A 21593-nucleotide genomic window follows, 5' to 3' on the forward strand; every position below is an offset into this window, starting at 1 on the left:
TCATGAAAATAATCTTGCAGTTTTGACAATGTCCTGCCCTCAATCCTTTTTCTTTATACAAGACTGAATTAATCTATATTGCAGTGCAAAAAAAGTCTAAAGATAAATTGTATTCTGGCATATTATGATTTCAACATTGTTATTTAGTCTTGGGCATTTCTCAGGCTGTTACAATTTTGAGACAAAGTATAATGATGTTAATGTAAAATTCTGTGCACATTCTTTTAAGTGTGCCTCTGTGTTCAGCTGATGAGTTTTCTATCAGGTGAGTTGATGAGACAATGAGCTTCTAATAATTGACTGAAACAAATGGCTGTTTCGAGACCTACAGATTTGAAGTTATCAAAAATGTAGTCTATGCACAAATGTGATGTACCTGTACAACGAATACTCCAAAATCACTTCTTAGAGCATGCCTTGCAATTTTATCACCCGAGGTTAGCAGTCCTAAGCTGTCTTTTGGCGTAGGGTGGAGGGAAATCTCCTCATGGTGAATGTATATTAAGGTATGTTACACGTGCATTGCCTGGGAATCTTAGAAGCTTCCTGTCTTCGTTGGAGTTTATATAAATCAATGTTTTAAGTTGCTGCCCTTCAGGCTAGAATCAAAAATGAAAGAGACTACTCCTTATGGGTCATAGTTTGCTGTAGAAGTGAATTCAATAAACCAAACTATTAGACAGACTTGCCATTTGAATGTTTTAAGTTTTTTGCATGGCAAGTTCCTACAAGGGTGAACTTATACCATTGCAGTGAGGGAAATGGGGCATTCTGTGCATAAGAAACAGCACTATTAATCTCATTCATTTTAAAAAAAAACTTGTGGGACATTGATATCTCTGGCTGGCCAGCATTTATTGCCCATTCCTAGTTACCATTGAGAAGATGGTGTTGAACTTCTGTAGTTCATATGCTGCAGGTTGACCCATAATGCCCTTAGGGACAAAATTCCAGGATTTCAACCCAGCAACAGTGAAGGAATTGCAATATATTTCCAAGTCAGGATGTGATTGGCTTGGACAAGAACTTGCAGGTGTGGTGTTCCCATGTATCTGCTCCTCTTTGTCCTTCTCACTGGAAGTGGTTGCGCATTTAGGAAGTGCCATCTAACAACCTTTGCTGAATTTCTACGGTGTATCTTGTAGATAGTAGCTACTGCTGCTGCGGAGTATCAGTGGTAAGGAAGTGGATGTGGTGTCAGTCAAGCAGGCTGCTTCATCCTGTATGGTGTCAGGCTTCTTTAAATGTTGATGGAGCTGCACTCATCCATGCAAGTGTAGTCCATCACACTCCTGATTTGTGCCTTGTAGATGGTGGATAAGCTTTGGGGAGTCACGTTGTGAGTTATTCAATTAAGCATTCCTAACCTCTGATCTGCTCTTGCAACCACTGCGTTAATGTGGCAAGTCTAATTGTGTTTCTGGTCACTAGTAACTCGCAGGATGTTGGTAGTGGGAATTAGATTAGATTACTTACAGTGTGGAAACAGGCCCTTCGGCCCAACAAGTCCACACCGCCCTGCCGAAGCATAACCCACCCATACCCCTACATCTATATCTACCCCTTACCTAACACTACGGGCAATTTAGCAAGGCCAATTCACCTGACCTGCACATCTTTGGAGTGTGAGAGGAAACCCACGCAAACCCACGTGCAAACTCCACACAGTCAGTCGCCTGAGGTGGGAATTGAACCCGGATCTCTGGCGCTGTGAGGCAGCAGTGCTAACCACTGTGCCACCGTGCCGCCCACTAAATTCGATAATATATCACCATTGAATGTCAATAGGTGGTAGTTAGATACTCTTACTGGAGATGGTCATTGCCTAGCATTTGTGTAGTGAGAATGTTATTTGCTACATGTCAGCTCAAGTCTAAGTATTGTCCAGATCTTGTTGCATTTGAACATGGACTGATTCAGTATCTCAGGACTCGCAAATGGTGCTGCATATTGCTCTATTGTCGGCAAACATCCTCACTTCTGACCTGATGGTCAATAAATCTTGGGTCAGTCGGACTTTAGTTTTAGGAAACTAAACATATTTTCTTTATTCAAAATATTTTTGCCCAAATTCCTTTTTGGTAATCATTTGCATAATTTAAATTATAGGAGCTAAACTATAAAGCTTGATAATTATAACTAGATGTTTACAAATCTTTGGATATTTCTTTTGTCAGTTGTTTCTAAGATTCTGGAAGTTTACTTTGACAGTTGACTTCATGTAACTGGACATGTACTTTAATCTTTGCACAGACTGACAAAGTAAACACTTGACAAATTGTTGAGTTATATCGATGTTGATGTAGTTTAACACCCATGTAAGAAAGTTACAAAGAGATCAAATAGGCAGTTAAGAAAATTCTTTACCCAGAAAGTAGTAAGTGTGTGGAATTTGCTGTCAAATGTAGTAATTGAAATAAATGGTGTAAATGCATTTCAGGTGAGGATAGATGAGATTATGAAGGACAAGAGTCAATTGGATCTAAAATGCAGATATGGACTTTTTGGAAAAATACCTTTTTGGTGCTATAGATGATCAAACATTGTTCACTTGCTATGAAACAACAGATCAATACTCTCTTTGTTCAAGCACTACAATTTATTTTCACAAATGATTCAAAGAACTGCTTATCTTCGCATATATCTGAGTCATTTTAGTTGATTTAAGCAGATATTTTCCAACTATCCTTGGGCTTTTCCAACATCTTCAGCTCAACAATGATTCCCAGTGTGAGCACGTTTGTTTACAGACTGAACCTTTGTTTATAGCCTGACTGTAGCATCACAGTTTAGTCAAAATGTTTAGCCAACATCTTAGCAAAATACCCTTTGTCTAATTTCTAAATGATCCTCGCTGAATTTAAATAGTTGTTGCAGCAGGATGTGTGAATGATCGATGTTAAAATACCTCTGTTTCCCATATGCTGGCTCAGTTGAAATGTCTGCACCTTAATTTAACTCTTCTACACATGCTGCCTTGATAGAACTCAAAAGCTAAAGTGAGCCCTAATGTTTTTTTACTTATTTGGGCCCATTGTAGCTTGCATAGCTTCTTACCTAGTACCCCAAGATATTCCTATGGAACCATCTCAAATATTGAGATTTGATGTAGATCAAACAAAGTAATCTAAGTTTTCTGAACTGCTCTGCATCTGTAGTGAAAATTAATAGCAGAAGTTCTTACATTTTTCTTGCCCTTCCCCAAAACCTCCTTGTTTCCTTAAAAAGTTCAAGATGAGACATTATGTACTACTTGTGCTTGTGACAAAATAGTCTGGGTTTCATCACGAAATTTCAGGTACATAGCTTGCTCTGAAAATTCTTCTTACAAACAAAAGTCATCCAACAGCCATCTGTTTCAATAAAATCTCAACAGAAAATTTGGGTTCACATTTCCACTCAAATGGCAGCTGTTGACTATTAAATCGTAGAAAAGATATATTCATGAAAATCGACCTTCTGGGAACAGTACTACTACTGTGCTCAGACAGCTGGCTGCTAGCCTGTTGTTGACCAGTGACAGCTGGTCCAGTCAGCCACACCTTAGAAAAAAATGAATTGAAGTGACATTCTTAGCTCATGTGTAAGTGTGTTAAAATGGGATGAATACTTGGCATTGTGGATATAATAGCTTGTGCCATTCTTTTAGGGACTACTTTTACAGTTAATGGCTTTGTAATTGGAGATGATTCTGAAAACGTTCAAACATTCCATCTGCTAATCAGTTCTTGTATATAAAGAGACAAATCAAAGTTTAGAAATGAGCAACTATTTTTTTCTTTACCATTGCACTTTGACATTCATGTTAACAAGTTTACTGTATGTTTTTTCCCCCTGTGCTTTCTTCAAGGACCGAAGTATATGTATCCATTTGTTCCTTACAGGGCAGAATTTTCCCTACCTGAACATGATAGAAATGTTTTTTGTTGGCTTAATATCATTCTTGGTAACTAGTGTTATACATTTATCAGCAGAAAACACCACAAACATTCAAATTGCCCTTTTCACTAATACTGTTTGTTTGATCATGCTCCTTCCAGTGGATATTCTCTGTACTTGATGACAGTCTTCCATATCATTAGATGGTTTGTGCCACTAATACATTAGGCATAATCCTACTGTGGCTTCGGTTCTGCAAAATAATAGTGAATTGAGAAGGCCCCAATATACTGGGTCCTCTTCTCGAACAGCTGAGCATTTGTTTCTTATCATTTCTTTTAAACACAGCTTCCAGAGCCAATGGCTGTTAGCGACTATTTCATAGTTATCAGCCTTCTTTACCTCATGCTTGTATATGTCCTCATACTAGTAGCATGGATGTGTAGGAGATCATGTGCCAATAGTTCGTAGCACAGAATGCCTTTGGGTGCAGAGTATTTTATATTAATACCATAAAAATGTTTAAAAAAGTAGTTATTGATGACCATCCAAAATATTGAAAGTATGGCTGAGATGGAGGCACACAAACCGATATTAAGTGATGAAAATGTCATTGAAGTCAAGGGATAGCATTTAGACTCTTGTTGAAAGTGGTCATTTCCAGGCACAATTACAGCACAAATTTTGTGTACTTGGGATAGTTTCTTAGAAACTTATGAAAGCAGCCAGGAACTGGATTATTTTTAGACATGGCAGTGTGTATTTTTTAAAAATGTAATGACAAAGGATTTTCTAGGGAAGAGTGATATCAATGTTTTATGGTCAGTTTGAAGGTGAGAAATGTAGATCTGAAGTTGATGTCTTAAACTTAAATAAAGGTAATTACTAATGTATGAAGTCAGTTGGCTACAGTGGACCAGGAAAACAGGTTGAAAGGTAAGATGAGCAATGATGATATTTACAGATATTTCATAATTCTCAACGGCAAGTATTCCATTGAGAAAGCAAAAGTCTGAGAAGGACATTCCAACATTGGCCACCTGTTTTCCCTTGAACTATAAAATTTCTTCTTGCTGTTTTTGATGTCCCTAGCAAGGTTCATTTCAAAATTCCTTTTATATCTGTTACAAAGCTGCTTTATGGCCCTTTACTGGTCTTTGTATCTTTCCCATTTAGCAGGACCTCTGCTGTTTTTTTTCTCTGAAATGGAGCTTTTCCCTCTGAGATATAAACTGGGTTTGTATGATGTTGAATGTTCCTTTAAATGTCCTCCACTGTTTTTAGTTGCTTTGCTCATTAGCACATTTTCCCAGCTCACTGTGGGCCATCTGTCTCATCTCATTAAAGTCGGCCTTGCGTAAATGTAAAACTTTAGCTGATTCACGCTTTTCACTTTCAAATGCTACATTGAACACAGTCACATTATGATCACTATTTGATAAATGTTTAAGCACAATTAGGTTCCTCACCATGGAAGTAATTAAATCTGGTTCATTGTTCATTACTATATCCAGAGTCCCCTTGTTGCACCCAGGACACATTGCTGTGGTGAAACTAGCCTGGCCACACTCCAGAGTTTCACTACCTTTCTGACTGACAGTCTGCCTCTTCCAACACACCAGATGGCCTCCTTCTTTAGAGACCACAGTTTCCCTTCCCACGTGGTTAAAGATGCCCTCCAACGCATCTCGTCTACATCCCACACCTCCGCCCTCAGACCCCACCCCTCCAACCGTAACAAGGACAGAATGCCCCTGGTGCTCACCTTCCACCCTACCAACCTTCGTATAAACCAAATCATCCGCTGACATTTCCGCCACCTCGAAACAGACCCCACTACCAGGGATATATTTCCCTCCCCAGCCCTTTCCGCCTTCCGCAAAGACCGTTCCCTCCGCGACTACCTGGTCAGGTCCACGCCCCCAAACAACCCACCCTCCGATCCTGGCACTTTCCCCTGCCACCGCAGGAACTGTAAAACTTGCGCCCACACCTCCTCCCTCACCTCTATCCAAGGCCCTAAAGGAGCCTTCCACGTCCATCAAAGTTTTACTTGCACATCCACTAATATCATTTATTGTATCCGTTGCTCCAGATGCGGTCTCCTCTACATTGGGGAGACTGGGCGCCTCCTAGCAGAGCGCTTTAGGGAATATCTCCAAGACACCCACACCAATCAATCATACCACCCCGTGGCCCAACATTTCAACTCCCCCTCCCACTCTGTTGAGGACATGGAGGTCCTGGGCCTCCTTCACCGCCGCTCCCTCACCACCAGACGCCTGGAGGAAGAACGCCTCATCTTCTGCCTCGGAACACTTCAACCCCAGGGCATCAATGTGGACTTCAACAGTTTCCTCATTTCCCCTTCCCCCACCTCATCCTAGTTCTAAACTTCCAGCTCAGTAACTGTCCCCATGACTTGTCCTACCTGCCTATCTTCTTTTCCACCTATCCACTCCACCCTCTCCTCCTTGACCTATCACCTTCATCTCCTCCCTCACTAACCCATTGTACTCTATGCTACTTTCTCCCCACCCCCACCCTCCTCTAGCTTATCTCTCCACGCTTCAGGCTCACTGCCTTTATTCCTGATGAAGGGCTTTTGCCCGAAACGTCGATTTCGCTGCTCGTTGGATGCTGCCTGAACTGCTGTGCTCTTCCAGCACCACTAATCCACAATCTAAGATTAAAACCATCCCCCATTAATACTACATTTGATTTTGCTACACACTTGCCTGATTTCTGCATTTATAAAATCTAGCATTTCAGAACTACTGCCAGGGAGTCTGTACACAACACCTATTAGTTTTAGGTCTTTTACAGTTCCTCAATCCTAACCATACTGTTTCTGTTGAATATTTTGTACTCATTATATTCTTCGTCATTTGTGTTCCTCATCAGTAAGGCTACCACACCTCATCTGCCATTTTCCCTATCCATCCTTTAAACTTTCAAATTTGGTATATTTAGTTCCCAATCCTGACCATATTGCAGCCATGTCTCGTTAACGGCTACCATATCATAATCTCCAATTTGAATGTGTCGGAAGGTCAATTTTCCTTGTGTTCTGTGCATTCAAGTATAGAATGCTTATCTGGGCCGTATGCTGTAACCTGCCCCTCAGCATTGATGTTTTATTTGCATGTTTATATTTTTCTTCCAGTTTAATTGATACACATCTCATGGCTTTTTCATTACCTGCTGTACCTGAAGTAGGACTCTTGACTGTTTCAATACTCTGTTATGTAACTTGATTTTGAAACCGTCTTGACTTCCCCCGAGCCTGCTCCCCCACTTACTACTTTAAAGTCCTTGTGACCACCTTATTTAGCCTTTTTTGCTCAGATATTGGTACCAGACATATTGCACAAAATAGAACCCCTCTTCCTCACATTTTTAGCCACATATTTACTTCCCAGATAATTTTCCAAACACTGCTAGTTTTCATGTGACTCTGGTAATAATCCACAGATTATAACCCTTTAGGTGCTGTTCTGAATTTTGTTCCTAATTCCTGCTATTCCTCAACAGGATATCTTGCCTATGTTGTTGGTCCCAGCATGGACTTCAACAACTGGACCCTTTGCCTCTCACTCTATTATTCTTTCAAGCTGGTTCAAAATTTTCCTTTACGTTGCGAGGTAGGCACCACACCTTGTGGGTGTTAGCTCTGCTTACAAAGGATGCTATTTATACCCCTACACATCTCATTTTGCTTCTCATGCTTAAGTGGCCTTCTGTACCACAGCGTAGTGGTCAGTGTGTCATTCTCCCGATTGTCCTTTTACTCATGCAGACAAAGACCAAGTATCTCATTCCTGCTGGACAAGTTCAAGAGCTAAATTCAGGATGCCTCCACCTGCCTCACATGTAGTCACAACATCCTATCCCCGACCGCTGGCTAAATTTGAAGTACTTGATTTATAAGGTGTGACTACCTCCTGAAACACAACATTGAGATTACACCCTCCCTAATGTGTTGCAGTGTCAGAAGTACAAACTCCAGCTCATCGAAGAATCAACATTTACTCCATGTGGTCACTATGAACGACAGTAGGGTCCACCAGGCTCCAATATCATGAAGGTACAGCACATCACCTGGCATCTCTAAGTTACTTAATTATTTTTTAATTGGTATTTTTAAAATTTCCTACTGGACTTTAGTTTTTAACTTGTGAAATATTTCTCCAATCAATTTTTCAATTTGAAATCAATCTGGAATCAGTATTCAAATTACCAGTCAATTACCAACCAATGAACCTACAGCATTTCCTGTGATTTCTCTTTTTCAAACTGTTTCTGATTTCTCTTTTTCAAACTGTTTCTGATGTGGCTTTCTTTCCCCTTATGCTCCAAATTCCCTAAGTGATTGCCATGATGTTAAAGAGCAGAAGTACTTATCAATGAGAGAAAAGGAGGGACTGTTCACCACTTCTCCCTTTCGCCAGACTCCCTATTTCATCAAACTCCGTTTACACTCTAATGCAACAAAGCAACACGAAAGAAAATTTCTTTTATAGCCCCAAATTCAAGGGTTTCTGAAACTAGATTAAACTGATTGTTTAATTAGCTTCAGTTTAAGTATCTGTAAATAGCTGTTTTAAAGTTTCAATTAGACTGCACCCAATCAAAAGAGCGACTTTTAATGGCTAAATTAAAGAACAGACTAGATTTTAGGTTGAAGTTAGCCTTCAATTAAAGGATTTCTTAGAATTTATCCTTTGAGACTCCCTGTTTAACTAAACTCCAGTTACACTCTGCAGCAAAGCAGTACTCCACTGCAGAAAACAAATGCAAACCATTGAGACTTGACTGGTCAATAGTAGTAATTGATTTAAGAACAGAATTGAGCATTTATGGTCCAGATATTCCAATTAGAGTTAGAAATTCTCTTTTTGCCCCTGGTTGTGTTTAAAAAGAACACTTTTCTTGGAGCATCTTCTGGACTGGAGATTCCTGCACAAAGCCTCTTGTTATTACCCTATTTGAGAATCAGTGAATTTAACAATGGAGAGAATTATTGTGGAAACTATGCCCTTTTTTTGTAGAAGTGTGCCATCTACTGTGATTTAAGTGTACAGTAGTAGAGTCAGCTACTTTCATAGTAGTTGTGAACGAATAAATGTATAAGGCAAGTATGAGTTTAGGATGGCAGTTGGTTAAGGAGCTTGGGTGCCAGGTTAGTAGGGTGCTGGATGGGTAGGCTAAAAGGAGAAAGTGAGGACTGCAGATGCTGGAAATCAGAATCGAAGAGTGTGGTGCTGGAAATGCACAGCCGTTCAGGCAGCATCCAAGGAGCAGGAGAGTCGACATTTCAAGCATAAGCTCTTCATCAAGAATGTGGGGGTGGCCCAAAGGGGCTGAGAGATAAATAGGAGGGGGTGGGGCTGAGGGGAAGGTTGCTGGGAATGCCATAGGTAGATGAAGGTGGGGGGAGAAAGTGATAGAGCAGATAAGTGGGAAGGAAGATGGACAGGTAGGACAGTTCAAGAGGGCAAGTGCCAAGATGGAAGGTTGAATCTGGGATAAAGTGGGTGGAGGGAAAATGAGGAAACTGGTGAAATCCATATTGATCCCGGGTGGCTATGGTTTGGCAGTTTGGGAGGGGGAGTTGAAGTGTTTGGCCACGGGCCAGTGGGGTTGTTTAATACATGTGACCCAGAGATGTTCTCTGAAATGTCCTGCAAGTTGGCATCCTGTCACCCCAATGTAGAGGAGAGCACATTGAGAGCAACGGGCACAGTAGCTGTCATGCATGGAAGGATCCTTTGAGGCCTCGGACAGAGATGGCGGGAGGGGGAGGTGGGGGTGCAGGTTTGGCACTTCTTGCAGTGGCAGGGGAAGGCACCTGGAGTGGAGGGTGGGTTGGTGGGGGGCATTGACCTGAGAAAGGAGTCATGGAAGGAGTAGTCTCCATGCAATGCAGATGGGGTGAGGAGGGAAATATATCTCTGGTGGTGAGGTCTGTTTGTACTGGCGGAAATGTGGATGATGATGTGACATATCTGGAGGTTGGTGGGAAGGTGAGGACGAGGGGAGTTCTGTCCTTGTTGTGATTGGAGGGCTGGGGTTCAGGTGCGAAGGTGCAGGAAATGGAGGTGATGCTTTGGAGGGCATTGTCCACCACGTGGGAAGGGAAATTGCGGTCTTTGAAGAAGGAGGCTATCTGGGATATTCTCTGATGGAATTGGTCCTCCTGAGAGCAGATGTGACAGAGGCAGAGGGGTATAAAGGATAGCGTTTTTACAGGATGCAGGGTGGGAGGAGGTGTAGGGCAGAATTCCCTCTGTGACTCCCTTGTTATATTCCAGAGTCCACCCCCCCCCCACTACAACTGCAACAAGTGTAAAACCTGTATCCACATCTCCCTCCTCACCTCTGTCCAAGGCCCCAAAGGATCCTTTCACATCCAACAGAGATTTACCAGTACTTCCACACGTCATATACTGTGTTCGTTGCTCTCGATGAATCTCCTCTGTATTGGGGAGACAGGACGCCTACTTGTAGGACATTTCAGAGAACATCTCTGGGACACACGTATTGAACAATCCCGCCATCCCATGGTCAAACACTTCAACTCCCCCTCCCACACCGCCAAACTCTAGCCACCCGAACCCTAGAGGAAAAAAGCCTCAACTTCCACCTTGGGACCTTCCAACCACACAGGACCAATGTGGATTTCGTCAGTTTCCTCATTTAACAGCTCTTCACCCCCCCCCCCCCCCCCCCCCCCCCCCCAATATCCCAGATCCAATCTTCCAACTTGGAAGGTCTATTATTTTATAATAATGTGACACATCATTATATTCTTAATGATAGTGCACTCTGGAGCATCTTTTAACCTGACAGATTACAAACCGAAGAGTCAAGATGTCCCATTTAAAAAGTTGTGGCCTTGAAATCTCACATTGAGACATTACTGTTAATATGTTTGAATTTTTTCTCCACAAATTTAGTTGTTTACTCCTTTCAAATAATACAAGTCTGACACAAAAATACTAAATCCATGAAGAACATAGGAAGTTATTCAAGAAACATATATGTGGAATTTCAGATGAATATTAAGCATTTATGTCCTTTTGTGCTGTGTGGTATTTCAAATTCGGTGTGATTTTGTAACCCTTAATTCGGGATTATTTTGTTTGTATGCTAACACCACAATTTCAAAAGAGTAGGTATCTACTTTTGTATAAGTATGTTTGATTAAATATGAGTAGCGGTGTAGTGCTTCACTTTCGCATTAGTTGCTGCCCTGAGGTTGCTTAAGAAGAATCTGCATCAAGAGAAATCCTCAGGAAAAATAGTTTTGGAGAATGGATGATAACTGGATTAGGACATGGAGATATGATGCATTTATCATTTTGAAACAGTTACATTTGAAATCTATTGTAAATTCCATTGTGTGCATTTGTGGCTTAAATGGTAATTACTGTATAACCTTCTGCTGCAGACCCTGCACAGGAAAAAAGTATAGTTAAAAGGTGGCAAATTTTCATAGAATATAGAAGTCAGAATTTATAATGAAAAAGATAACAAAAACATATGAACATAGAAAACTAGAGTTCTGACAGATGTAAGATTTTTTTTAGATTCATAATTTAGCTACACTTTCAATGCCAAAAGTTAAAGCACATTTTGTAAAAAATAGATTTTATTTGAACACATTAATTTTCGACATTATTCATGATGGTTTAAGGCTAAAGTTGCATTTCACTGCCATATGACATACATTTTGAATTTAGTATTACTGTACACGAGATCTGAGATGTTGTTGCATTTTGTCAGATGAATCATTTAAAGTAATGCAAAAAGATATGGTTTTTTTTGCTTCATGTCTCTTGCACTAATGTAATTTATTAGTTCTGTAAGGACAATTAGATTTTTTTATTATTGAGCTGCTTAGTTTCAATTAAAATAGATTGTGTTACTGTTGCACTTAGTGGAAATGACTGCTAATAGAGCTTTTTCTGTGCAGGTCATGTAGAAAATGAAGAACAGTATACACAAGCACTAGAGAAGTTTGGAGGTAACTGTGTCTGCCGTGATGATCCTGATTTAGGCACAGCTTTTCTAAAGTTTGCTGTCTTCACTAAAGAATTAACCGCACTTTTCAAAAATCAGGTGAGGCTGTAAACTTAAATCCTCGTGTCTCTACGTTTTTGATAGACTTGTAATTATAATTGTGCATATTGCAGGCTTATATATATTTGAATACATTTGGAAGTCAATTTGAACCAAGTTCCCAAGGCAATTGATTTTTGTGATATGTCCTAGACGACTGATCTAGAAAGCACAATTAACATTTCATAATGGATCTTTTTAATTAATTAGATTAATTACTGTATGGAAACAGGCCCTTCGGCCCAACAAGTCCACACCGACCCGCCGAAGCGTAACCCACCCAGACCCATTCCTCTACATTTACCCTTCACCTAACACTACAGGCAATTTAGCATGGCCAATTCACCTAACCTGCACATTTTTGGATTGTGGGAGGAAACCAGAGCACCCAAAGGGAGAATGTGCAAACTTCACACATAGAGTTGCCTGAGGCAGGAATTGAACCCGGGCCTCTAGCACTGTGAGGCAGCAGTGCTAACCACTGTGCCACCGTGCCGCCCATCTATTATGCATTTATCTCCCTGATGGCATCCCTAGTAGACATCCTCTTCATTTAAAGTTTTAAAGCTACAGGGAGCAGCTTGCTATATATGCTTCCCTCTGAAAATAAAAAAAATGTAGGGTATATGAGGCAACTGCTTTGCTTTCGACAAAGTGAAACCGATTGATGTATGTCTTCGTTACAAAGTGATGAGTATTATGGACCAGGCCAGACCCCTAAAAAGATTTCAAGAAAGTAGCCCAGATTCTAACTTTGCTAATTGTTTTAAGCAGGTGTAACACAGATATTCCAGGAGGGATGCAGCTGATTGAACCACTTTTACCCAAAACAGAATTTATTTACAAGATTACCGAACGAAACACAAACAAAGGAGAACAGAATACAGAATAACTTAACCGAAAACCCAACAGACATACCAGCTTAATGATGCTGTTCCAAACATTTGCAACAATCTCCATAAACACTCCTTGACGCAAAAGTTAAAATCAAACACAGGGTCTTACAGGAGAGAGAAGTCACAGAGAGAGGTGGCAGCATGGAACACCCTCTTCCATGGAACTGTTTCTTGGATCAGCAGCCTCAAAAACTGCCTGACTGCTTTCAGTGATTAGATTAGGTTCCGTATAGTGTGGAAACAGGCCCTTCAGCCCAACAAGGCCACACCAAGCCTCCGAAGAGCAACCCACCCAGACCGGTTCCCCTACATTACCCCTGACTAATGCACCTAGCACTATGGACAATTTAGCATGGCCAGTTCACCTGACCTACACAACTTTGGACTGTGGGAGGAAACCGGAGCACCCGGAGGAAACCCACGCAAACACTGAGAGAATGTGCAAACTCCACACAGACAGTTGCCAGAGGTGGGAATTGAACCCGCGTCCCTGTGAGGTAGTAGTGCTAACCACTGAGCCACCGTGCCACCCAGTGAAAGAGCCTATCGTGAAGTTCGAACCCATGACTCTCAGATTAAGCATATCGTGCTCTACCGACTGAGCTAGCCAGGCATTAGTGAATAGCCAGACTGCCAAAACCAAATCAAACCAGAGAAAGCTGAGCTGAGAGAACTGGCCACTCCTTTTTCATTGAACAAGTGTTTTTATAAAACAACTTGAAAGCCTTTTCCCAGAGGCAGATCTATCGGCCCAAATATCAAACTGGCCCTAAAATCCATCCAAGCCCAGACTTTTCAGAACCTGTGTTTTTACCATCTCCTAAAAAAAACAAGGATAACATAACCATATTAAAGGAACAGCATTGTCATACAAGTCAACTTCAACACCAAATCAGTCTTGAGTGAGGTCAAGTAGTGATTTGGGTTTAAAAATTCCTATTTATATCTTTTCATATCCTTACTGGCACCAGGTGAACTAACTATTCCATGAAGAAACAATTTTATATCACAATCTTTGTTAACCAGATTGTGGAACTAAATCTTCCAGTAGCAGTTGCAGAAAGATCTGGAACCAATTTTCTGGTATTGAAAACTGCATTCATCAATGGGTAAATCATGACCGAATGTCAAGTGATGGAGAACATCAGGTTTTCTAAGTGCTGGAAGACAGTGCCCAAGTAGATTTCATAACAAAAAACTTGAAGGCAAATGGCACCATTTGTGTTTAAAGGCAGCACTCGGACCAGAAATTATTAGCAGCATTCCAAACGTGCATCATTAAACTCTAGATATTTCATCAACATTTACTTACTCTGATATTTTTTCCAGTGTAAAGTACAAATTTGGCAACAAGTTAGATATTGTTGATGTAGAATTCTGAATTATTTCTAAATGTTGTACAGTGTGGTGCTAGGTGTTAGAACAGTGAGAGGGTGTCAGGCATTTAGTTGTCTGAATTTTTTTAGCTTGCTGCTAAGTATCTTAGTAGACACCATGGCTTCCCAAACTGTGGGCTGTGATCATCAGTGGGAGTTGCCAGCTGAAATCTTGGTTTGCAAGCTCCAAGGCTGCATGGCCTAATTGCCCAATCTAAGAGGTCTGAATCATGCCATGAAAAACCAGATGGAAAGGTTGGTTGGTTAATAATTTGGTATAAACAGCTTTCTTGCCACCCTCTACCCACAAACAAATGAACACACGCATGTTTTCAAATTACAAGTGTAATTTCCATTAGTCAGATTGTTGAATTGTGACAGAGTTCACTTTTCTGAAAGGAAGTATCTCAAATCAATGTCTTTTGAAATTAGGAACTTTTTTCATCAAAATATATATGGGTTTCATTCCTTTATGTTGGCTTACAATTTTTCCATTCATGATTCCTTAAGTTACCACTTCTAAATGAACTTAATAGTTGAAAAAATTCCAATTAAACAGAGACAAACTTCACGTTATTGCTGTGAAAATCTTTGGGAAAACTGCATTTCCTCTTAAATTTTGAATTTCAATTAATTCATTCAAATGGTTATTGATATGGTTATCTTTTGTAGGTTTTACAGGAATTTTCCATAATTGCTGACAACTGCAAGAAGCTGACAATTGGTTAAATTGCAAAATTTAATATCAGCCTTTTGTTATTGTATAGATTCAAAATATGAACAATATCATCACTTTTCCTCTGGACAGTTTACTGAAAGGAGATCTGAAAGGAGTTAAAGGGGTAAGAATATAGTGTCTTTATTTTGTAGTTGTCTTTACAAAGGAAAAGAAAACTCCTAAATATTTCCATTTTGATGATTGGTGAATAATGTTAGATAAAATGTTTCTTTTTAAAACCAATCCCTATAGCAAAGATCCACGGGACTATAAATCAAAAGACCAGTTTGAATAATAATTTTGTTTTCAATTCTAATCTTGTTAGCTCTTCAGCTGCTTAATAAGACCAAGTCCCCCATCCCGCGAATCCCTACTCATTAGAATTTGAATTAGGTTTTATTGTCACTTGTACTCAAGTACAGGAGAACAGTGAAAAGTTCATAATGTCGCCTGTCATGGTACCATCTTAGTTACAAAGAACCAGACAGTATAAGGGCAAAAAAGAGGAGAAAAGTTGCATTACCTTACTGATTCATGGTGTAAGTTAGAAATAAGACATCGTTACAAGGATAAATATTAGTCAGACAGATTGCAGATAGATATTACATTGCAGTAAATCAGCATATGGGCTTCCACACATGGTCTGACTGGCCATGCAAGCCACTGACCGCCTGCACCAGGCTGCAGTCAGTTCAATCCAACAACCGTCTGTGATCTATTCCATAACTCCAGCCCGCTCCTCTCTGGCTCTCAGCTGCACTGCTCCATGCCTCCTGCTCCGGCTCTCAGCCATTCCATACCAGTACTCAGTGTGATTATGCCCATTGGAACAGAGTAGGCTGTTGAGTTCATTTGAGTCTATTCTGCTACTCATTGAGATTAAGACTGTATACTAATTTCATCCACCCACCTTGGTTTCGAATTCCTTTAAATGATTGGGTTACAAAATCTGTTGATTTTGGACTTAAAATTAATTAAGCTAGCATTTTATGATTTTTTTTGTAGGAGAGACATGCGTACTTTACACTCTTTGAAAGATTATTTTTCTCTTGATTGGTAATGCTTTGATTTTATGGTTCTGTCTACAATCTCAGAATTTCTTTCTATCTACCCTTTCAATTTCTTTCCCAGTATGACGAAATCTCAGTCAAATTATCCCTCAACATTACATTTTTTCTATTCTTTCCTTCCTTTTTAACTTGTCTAATTTTCTCACAAATTAATCTGCACTAATCACTGCAGTATGCGCATTTTGCAGTGATTTCTAAATTCACACCACATGCCCTGAATTTCTGAAAGAGGCATACATTTTTAAGCACGATTTATTAATTTCTTTGAGATTAGTAGTAATGAGGTAATGTTTAAATGGTATTACCTATTGCATTTTTTATATCGTTGTTATCAAGAGTGTGGTGCTGGAAAAGCATGGAGGTAAGGCAGCATCTAAGGAGCAGGAGAATTGACGTTTTGGGCATAAGCCCTTCCTCAGGAATGAAGTCTCATTCCTGATAAAGGGCTTATGCCCGAAATGTCGATTCTCCTGCTCCACAGATGCTGCCTGACCTGTGCTTTTCCGGCACCACACTCTCGATCCTGATCTCCAGTGTCTGCAGTCCCCACTTTCTCCTCAAAAGTTATTGCCCAATCAGTGTTATTCTTTCAGCTTTTAAGGTGGGATATAAAGTGAAACAAATTGAATGACACATTGCAGTTGATGAAATGCGCAATTATTTTTCATTAAGTCTTTTGCCTTTTAGTACAAATTGAATTTTGAGATCTTCTAGTTAAGGTTATATCATATTTAGTATTATTTATTAAGCAGTTATCCTTTGTAAAACTACGTGAACGGGCAAATAGCTTTGCCCGATGGCAGTAACACACTTAGCTTAGGTATTTTGATTGACCTACAGATCTGAGAATGAACCCAGTGCCCACATTATATTCTTGGAATACATTTGTTCCATTTACTAGACATCAGCCTTTTGTCTTTGCATGCCTTACATATCTTGCTTATCTTGTAGTATTGTGATGAATAGTGCAGGATTTATATATTAAACTTAATTTGTTTTATAATTTGGCTCTTAAAATATTAGCATTTGATGTAAGTCTATTTTTGTGATGGGGTTTTAAAATTAATTGGTCTTTCTGGAACCGTGATTTTAAATCCATATATGATGCCTAAAATGTTAATGGATAGTTTATTTTATGAGAGGAGAGAAAAAGCATTGAAAAATTTTAGCATGCGTTTGAGTTTGGAAAAGTAAAAGATTGATTTTAGCTTAAAGTGATAGAGATAATAAAGCTTTTGGAATCATAGAATTCCTACATTGAGGAAAGAGGCCATTCAGCCCATTAAGAATTTACCAACCCTTGGAAAAGCATCCTCCCAGCCCCAGCCCTGCACTCTTTCCCCAGAAACCTGCATCTCCCATGGCTCATTCACCTAACTTGCTCATCTTTGGACTGTGGGAGGAAACTGGAGCACCCTGCAGAAGCCCATGCTGACATGAGGAGAACATGAAAACTCCACACAGGCAGTCTCTCAAGGCTGGAATCGATATTGGGTCACTGGCACTGAGGCAGCAGTGCTAACTACTGAGCCACCATACCACCTTTGGGCAGCTTGAAAAAGGCTTGATTGGCAAATGCAAATTTAGCTTCTCTTAGAAAGGAGATGTTCAGAACAGTTAAAGGAATTAGTTAACTCAATGAAAGAGTTTAGGTTGTGAAACTTCCAGACCAGCTGTGTCTGAAATTTCCAGGACTCTGCATTGGTTCTTAAAATTCAGAATTTCTAAGATCTCAGTTATGGAAGGATTCACAGAAAAGGCTTCTTCTCACACAGTACAGTAACGGAGGGAAAAACTGTTGATTCAAACTGACAAACTCTATAGGAAAGAGAAGTTTGTATTTTTTGACTAACTATAAAGTGATGGTGTTGGTGTGTAGGTGGGACTTGTTTTACTCCGTGCTTTGAAATTTTCAAACTTTTTATATTTGGCTTGGTTGCTTTACAGAGGAACCTCAATTATCCGAAGGGGACAGACGGGGAGTATTTCGTTCAGTTAATTGAATGCTGGATAATCGAGGTTCCTCTGTGTTTATATTCTGAGTAATAAATGTCTGTTTTGTTTGTTAAAACCAAACTGCAGCCTTGTGTGACTATGTTTTAGTGAAAGGCCATCATTTTAAAAAAAAAGAAAAACAATGATCTATTGAGTCATCTCACTTGAGGATCTGACTTATCTAGAAGTAACATCAGCTTGGATCATGTGAAGGGGAAGCTCATCCACAGTCTGAGCTAATTGAATTCAGACGGATCTGTGTCTTTTGTAAATGGAGGTGCTGGACCTAAAACAGCTGTTGCAGGGGCGTTTAACGAACATATTCAAAATGGCTTTGAAGGTATCAAGGCGAGACTGAATTAGTGGATAAATTGAAGGTAGGCATAAGAGCAAGATCTCATAGACAGCAGATACTTACTGTGATTATCCAACATTGAGATTTATAAAAACTGAAATCTGAAATTGGGATGTCACAACTAGAATTATCTAAGGTACAGAAAAGAACAGACTCCAATTAGAAGAAAAAACAGAGGAAAGGAAAACGAAAATAAAACTTGATTTGGTGAAAAACAAGAACAGAGTCATGTAAAGGGATAGAATTGAGAAAACTTAAAATGGAAAAGGAGGATAAGAAAAACAACGATGAATGGAAAAGGGAATCAAATTCAAAAAGCTTGAATTCTGAAGTGGTGGGATAGTTTGTCAATATCGTTTGGCCAAAAAATAGCGTAGAGTAAAGAAGAAAAAGCAGTTATAGTAGTAGCAGTAGTAGTACATCAGAAGATGATTTTGATTGCAGTGAGGTAATTGATTTAACTAAGAATTCATATTTAGTGACTTAACAATTTTTCATCTCATTTAAGAAGATAGCAGAGCAGATGAAGTGGTGAAAAGATGTTGAACCTTAACGTTACAAAATATTTTGACAGGTACAGCTATGACTGTATGCAGGTTTGACAGAAGAACAGTCTACAAAGTACAACCTGTCAAAAAGTTATTGCTCAGTGCTTTTCAGCTTGTCCCAGAAGTTTACCAATTGAAACTTAGGTCTACAAGAAAGCAATTTAATTAGACGTTTGTATGATTTACAAATGAGAAAAATACTGCGGGTTAAGTGGTTTCAATCATCTGAAGTTAGAGAAAAATTTTGAGACTATAAAATATTCAGAAATAGTTTGATAATTACATGGATATCAAGAGTCAAAGATCAGAGAAGGAGCAGATTTGATATCTCTTCACATTTATAGTTTGGGGGATTGCCATATGGGAATCCACAAGGAAATTGTGCATTAGCTACAAAGCAGCATTCTTAAACTCAATCCGAAGAGATTCCCTAAAACTAGGGAACAGATTACTTCATGATGAACCATAAGTCATAGTAGCTGGAACTCCACTGTTGTGATGGTGATGAAACTATATAGTTCCCAAAGTACTGACGATTACAAAGTCAACACGATAACAAAAATGAAATAGTATCCAAACATTGGAAGATTTGTTTGAAAGAATTGAACATGCGTAATTGATCACCAAAATCGACTTGAGTAAAGGGATATTGGCAAAATGCATTGATAGAGCCAAAGGAATATCAGCTTCTGTATGGCCGGATAGACACTATCAGTGCAGTCTTGCTACTTGAAATGAAAAATGTACCAGCAATTTTCCAATGATTGACCCGTGAAGTCATTGAAGAACTTCTTAACTGCATGGTTTACATCATCAACTTATTATATTTTTTCACCCAAATGTGGGAAGAACATTAATGCCACTTAATTGAGCTGTTCGATTAGCTACTAAATGCTAAAATGTTTTATCAATCCTGTAAATGTACACACTGGCACAAAGTAATTTAGCACATCAAGAACTGAAAGTAAAGAATATTGTGGATTTTCTCATGCCCAAGGCAAAATCTTACAATATGTTGGCATGTGTGGATTTTATCAGAATTTTATTCTGAACTTTTGCACTGTTGTGACCCCCTTTTAACTATTTTTTTTCCAAAAGAGGCAAAAAATTTAAATGCATGGAATAATGTCAGTGAGTTTGGTAAGTTGAAAGCTGTGCTGACAATCACACTGATTTTAGTGCCTTCATATTATGGGAAGTCAGTCAAACTGACCATTGATGCCACTGACATAATTGTGGGAGCCATTTTCCTGTAGTTTGAGAAGATGGGGATTGAACGGCCTGTCAGTTTTTGAAGAAACTGACCGCATGACAACTGAAATATTTGACAGTTCAGAAAGGGGTGTTGAGTCTGGTGTTGTTTGTGCATCGTTTTGTGGTAGATATTACAAACAGTGCTCAAGAAGCTATTATTTATATGCATCATAATACTTTGGTTTTGTGGAAAAATTTCAGGACAAGAATTACAGTTATTTGAGTGGAGCTTAATTATCTAGCCATACAATTAAAGTAACATACATTTGCCTGTAAAAAGATACTATGTTCTCTTGATATAGCATCAGCTATATGACAGAACCCAAATGCTGTGATGCAACAAATGTGAAATATGGTTGCCATGAATCTTATTGTATGTTCAAAATCAATATAATTCTAGTCTTAATGTGACATCAAAGTTTAACAGGATTTTTATTGAAAAATGAAAATGCCTCTTAAGGAAAGATTTTCATTCTCATTTGGGGTTGTGATGAAAGCTGTGAGATAAGCAATTTGTTTTTGAAGAGTTAAGATTTTAAAGGGGTGGCATATGGGTATTGGTCTATTTTTGTTCAGTGATTTTAAAAATTAACTAATTCAATATTTCCAGAATCGTGATTTTAAATTAGTGTTCCTCCCTGAGTGTTAATGCAAGTTTGTTTATTTAATAGTGCTTTATGACAGGAGAGAAATATGTTAAACGACATCAAATTGCACTTTTGTTCAGAATAATTGAGGATTTAATTTGAGCTTCGAAAGATCCAGATTTAGGAAAGCTTTTGGGCATATTTGAAAAGACTTTGTTGGTGTTAGGTGCAAGCATAAGTTCTCCTAGACAGGGGAGAATTCAGAAAGTTAAAAGTGAATAAGCCACTACAGTGAAAGACTTCAGTTTGTGAAACCTCCAGCTTTGCTTATTCAAAGCTCAGAACATTTAAGATCTCAGTTGTGTGAGGACTCAAGGAAATGGCTTCATAGCTCATAGCACAGGAAAAAGCAGTCAATTCAAACCCACAGATTGAATAGAGAAGAGAAATCAATCCTATTTTTGTAACTGCAAAATGATGGTGCAGTGGAGTAGGTAGGATTTTGTTTTTCATGTGCTTTGAAATCTTTCAAACTGTGCTATACCGTATACACTTGAGTAATAATTAAATGTTTTGACCACTTTTTAAGGTTAAATTTATGGAGTCAACTATTACATGGCTACTACTTTTGAGGGGCTGAAAATCACGCCTTTCAAAATTCATACTATGTCATTAATAGAAGCCTAACTGATGTGTAAGTGAATAATGAGAAAAAAAACGAATTCTGGTAATTCTGAAAACCTGGAGCGGCAGACAATAGCCAGTGGACTGGAAGACTGGGTGCTGAGTGA

General features: G+C 39.2%; 1 protein-coding gene across 1 annotated transcript in view; it reads left to right on the top strand.

Moving 5' to 3' along the window:
• Positions 1-21593, top strand: part of asap2a (ArfGAP with SH3 domain, ankyrin repeat and PH domain 2a) — a 195080-nt gene that overhangs the window by 73910 nt on the left and 99577 nt on the right. The window contains exons 3-4 of the mRNA XM_072561420.1: positions 11858-12003; positions 15043-15117. Of these exons, the coding sequence (XP_072417521.1) occupies positions 11858-12003; positions 15043-15117 (221 nt within the window). The remainder of the gene's footprint in view (positions 1-11857; positions 12004-15042; positions 15118-21593) is intronic.

This window comes from Chiloscyllium punctatum, chromosome 3 (genome assembly GCF_047496795.1).
Source record: "Chiloscyllium punctatum isolate Juve2018m chromosome 3, sChiPun1.3, whole genome shotgun sequence".
NCBI lineage: Eukaryota > Metazoa > Chordata > Chondrichthyes > Orectolobiformes > Hemiscylliidae > Chiloscyllium > Chiloscyllium punctatum.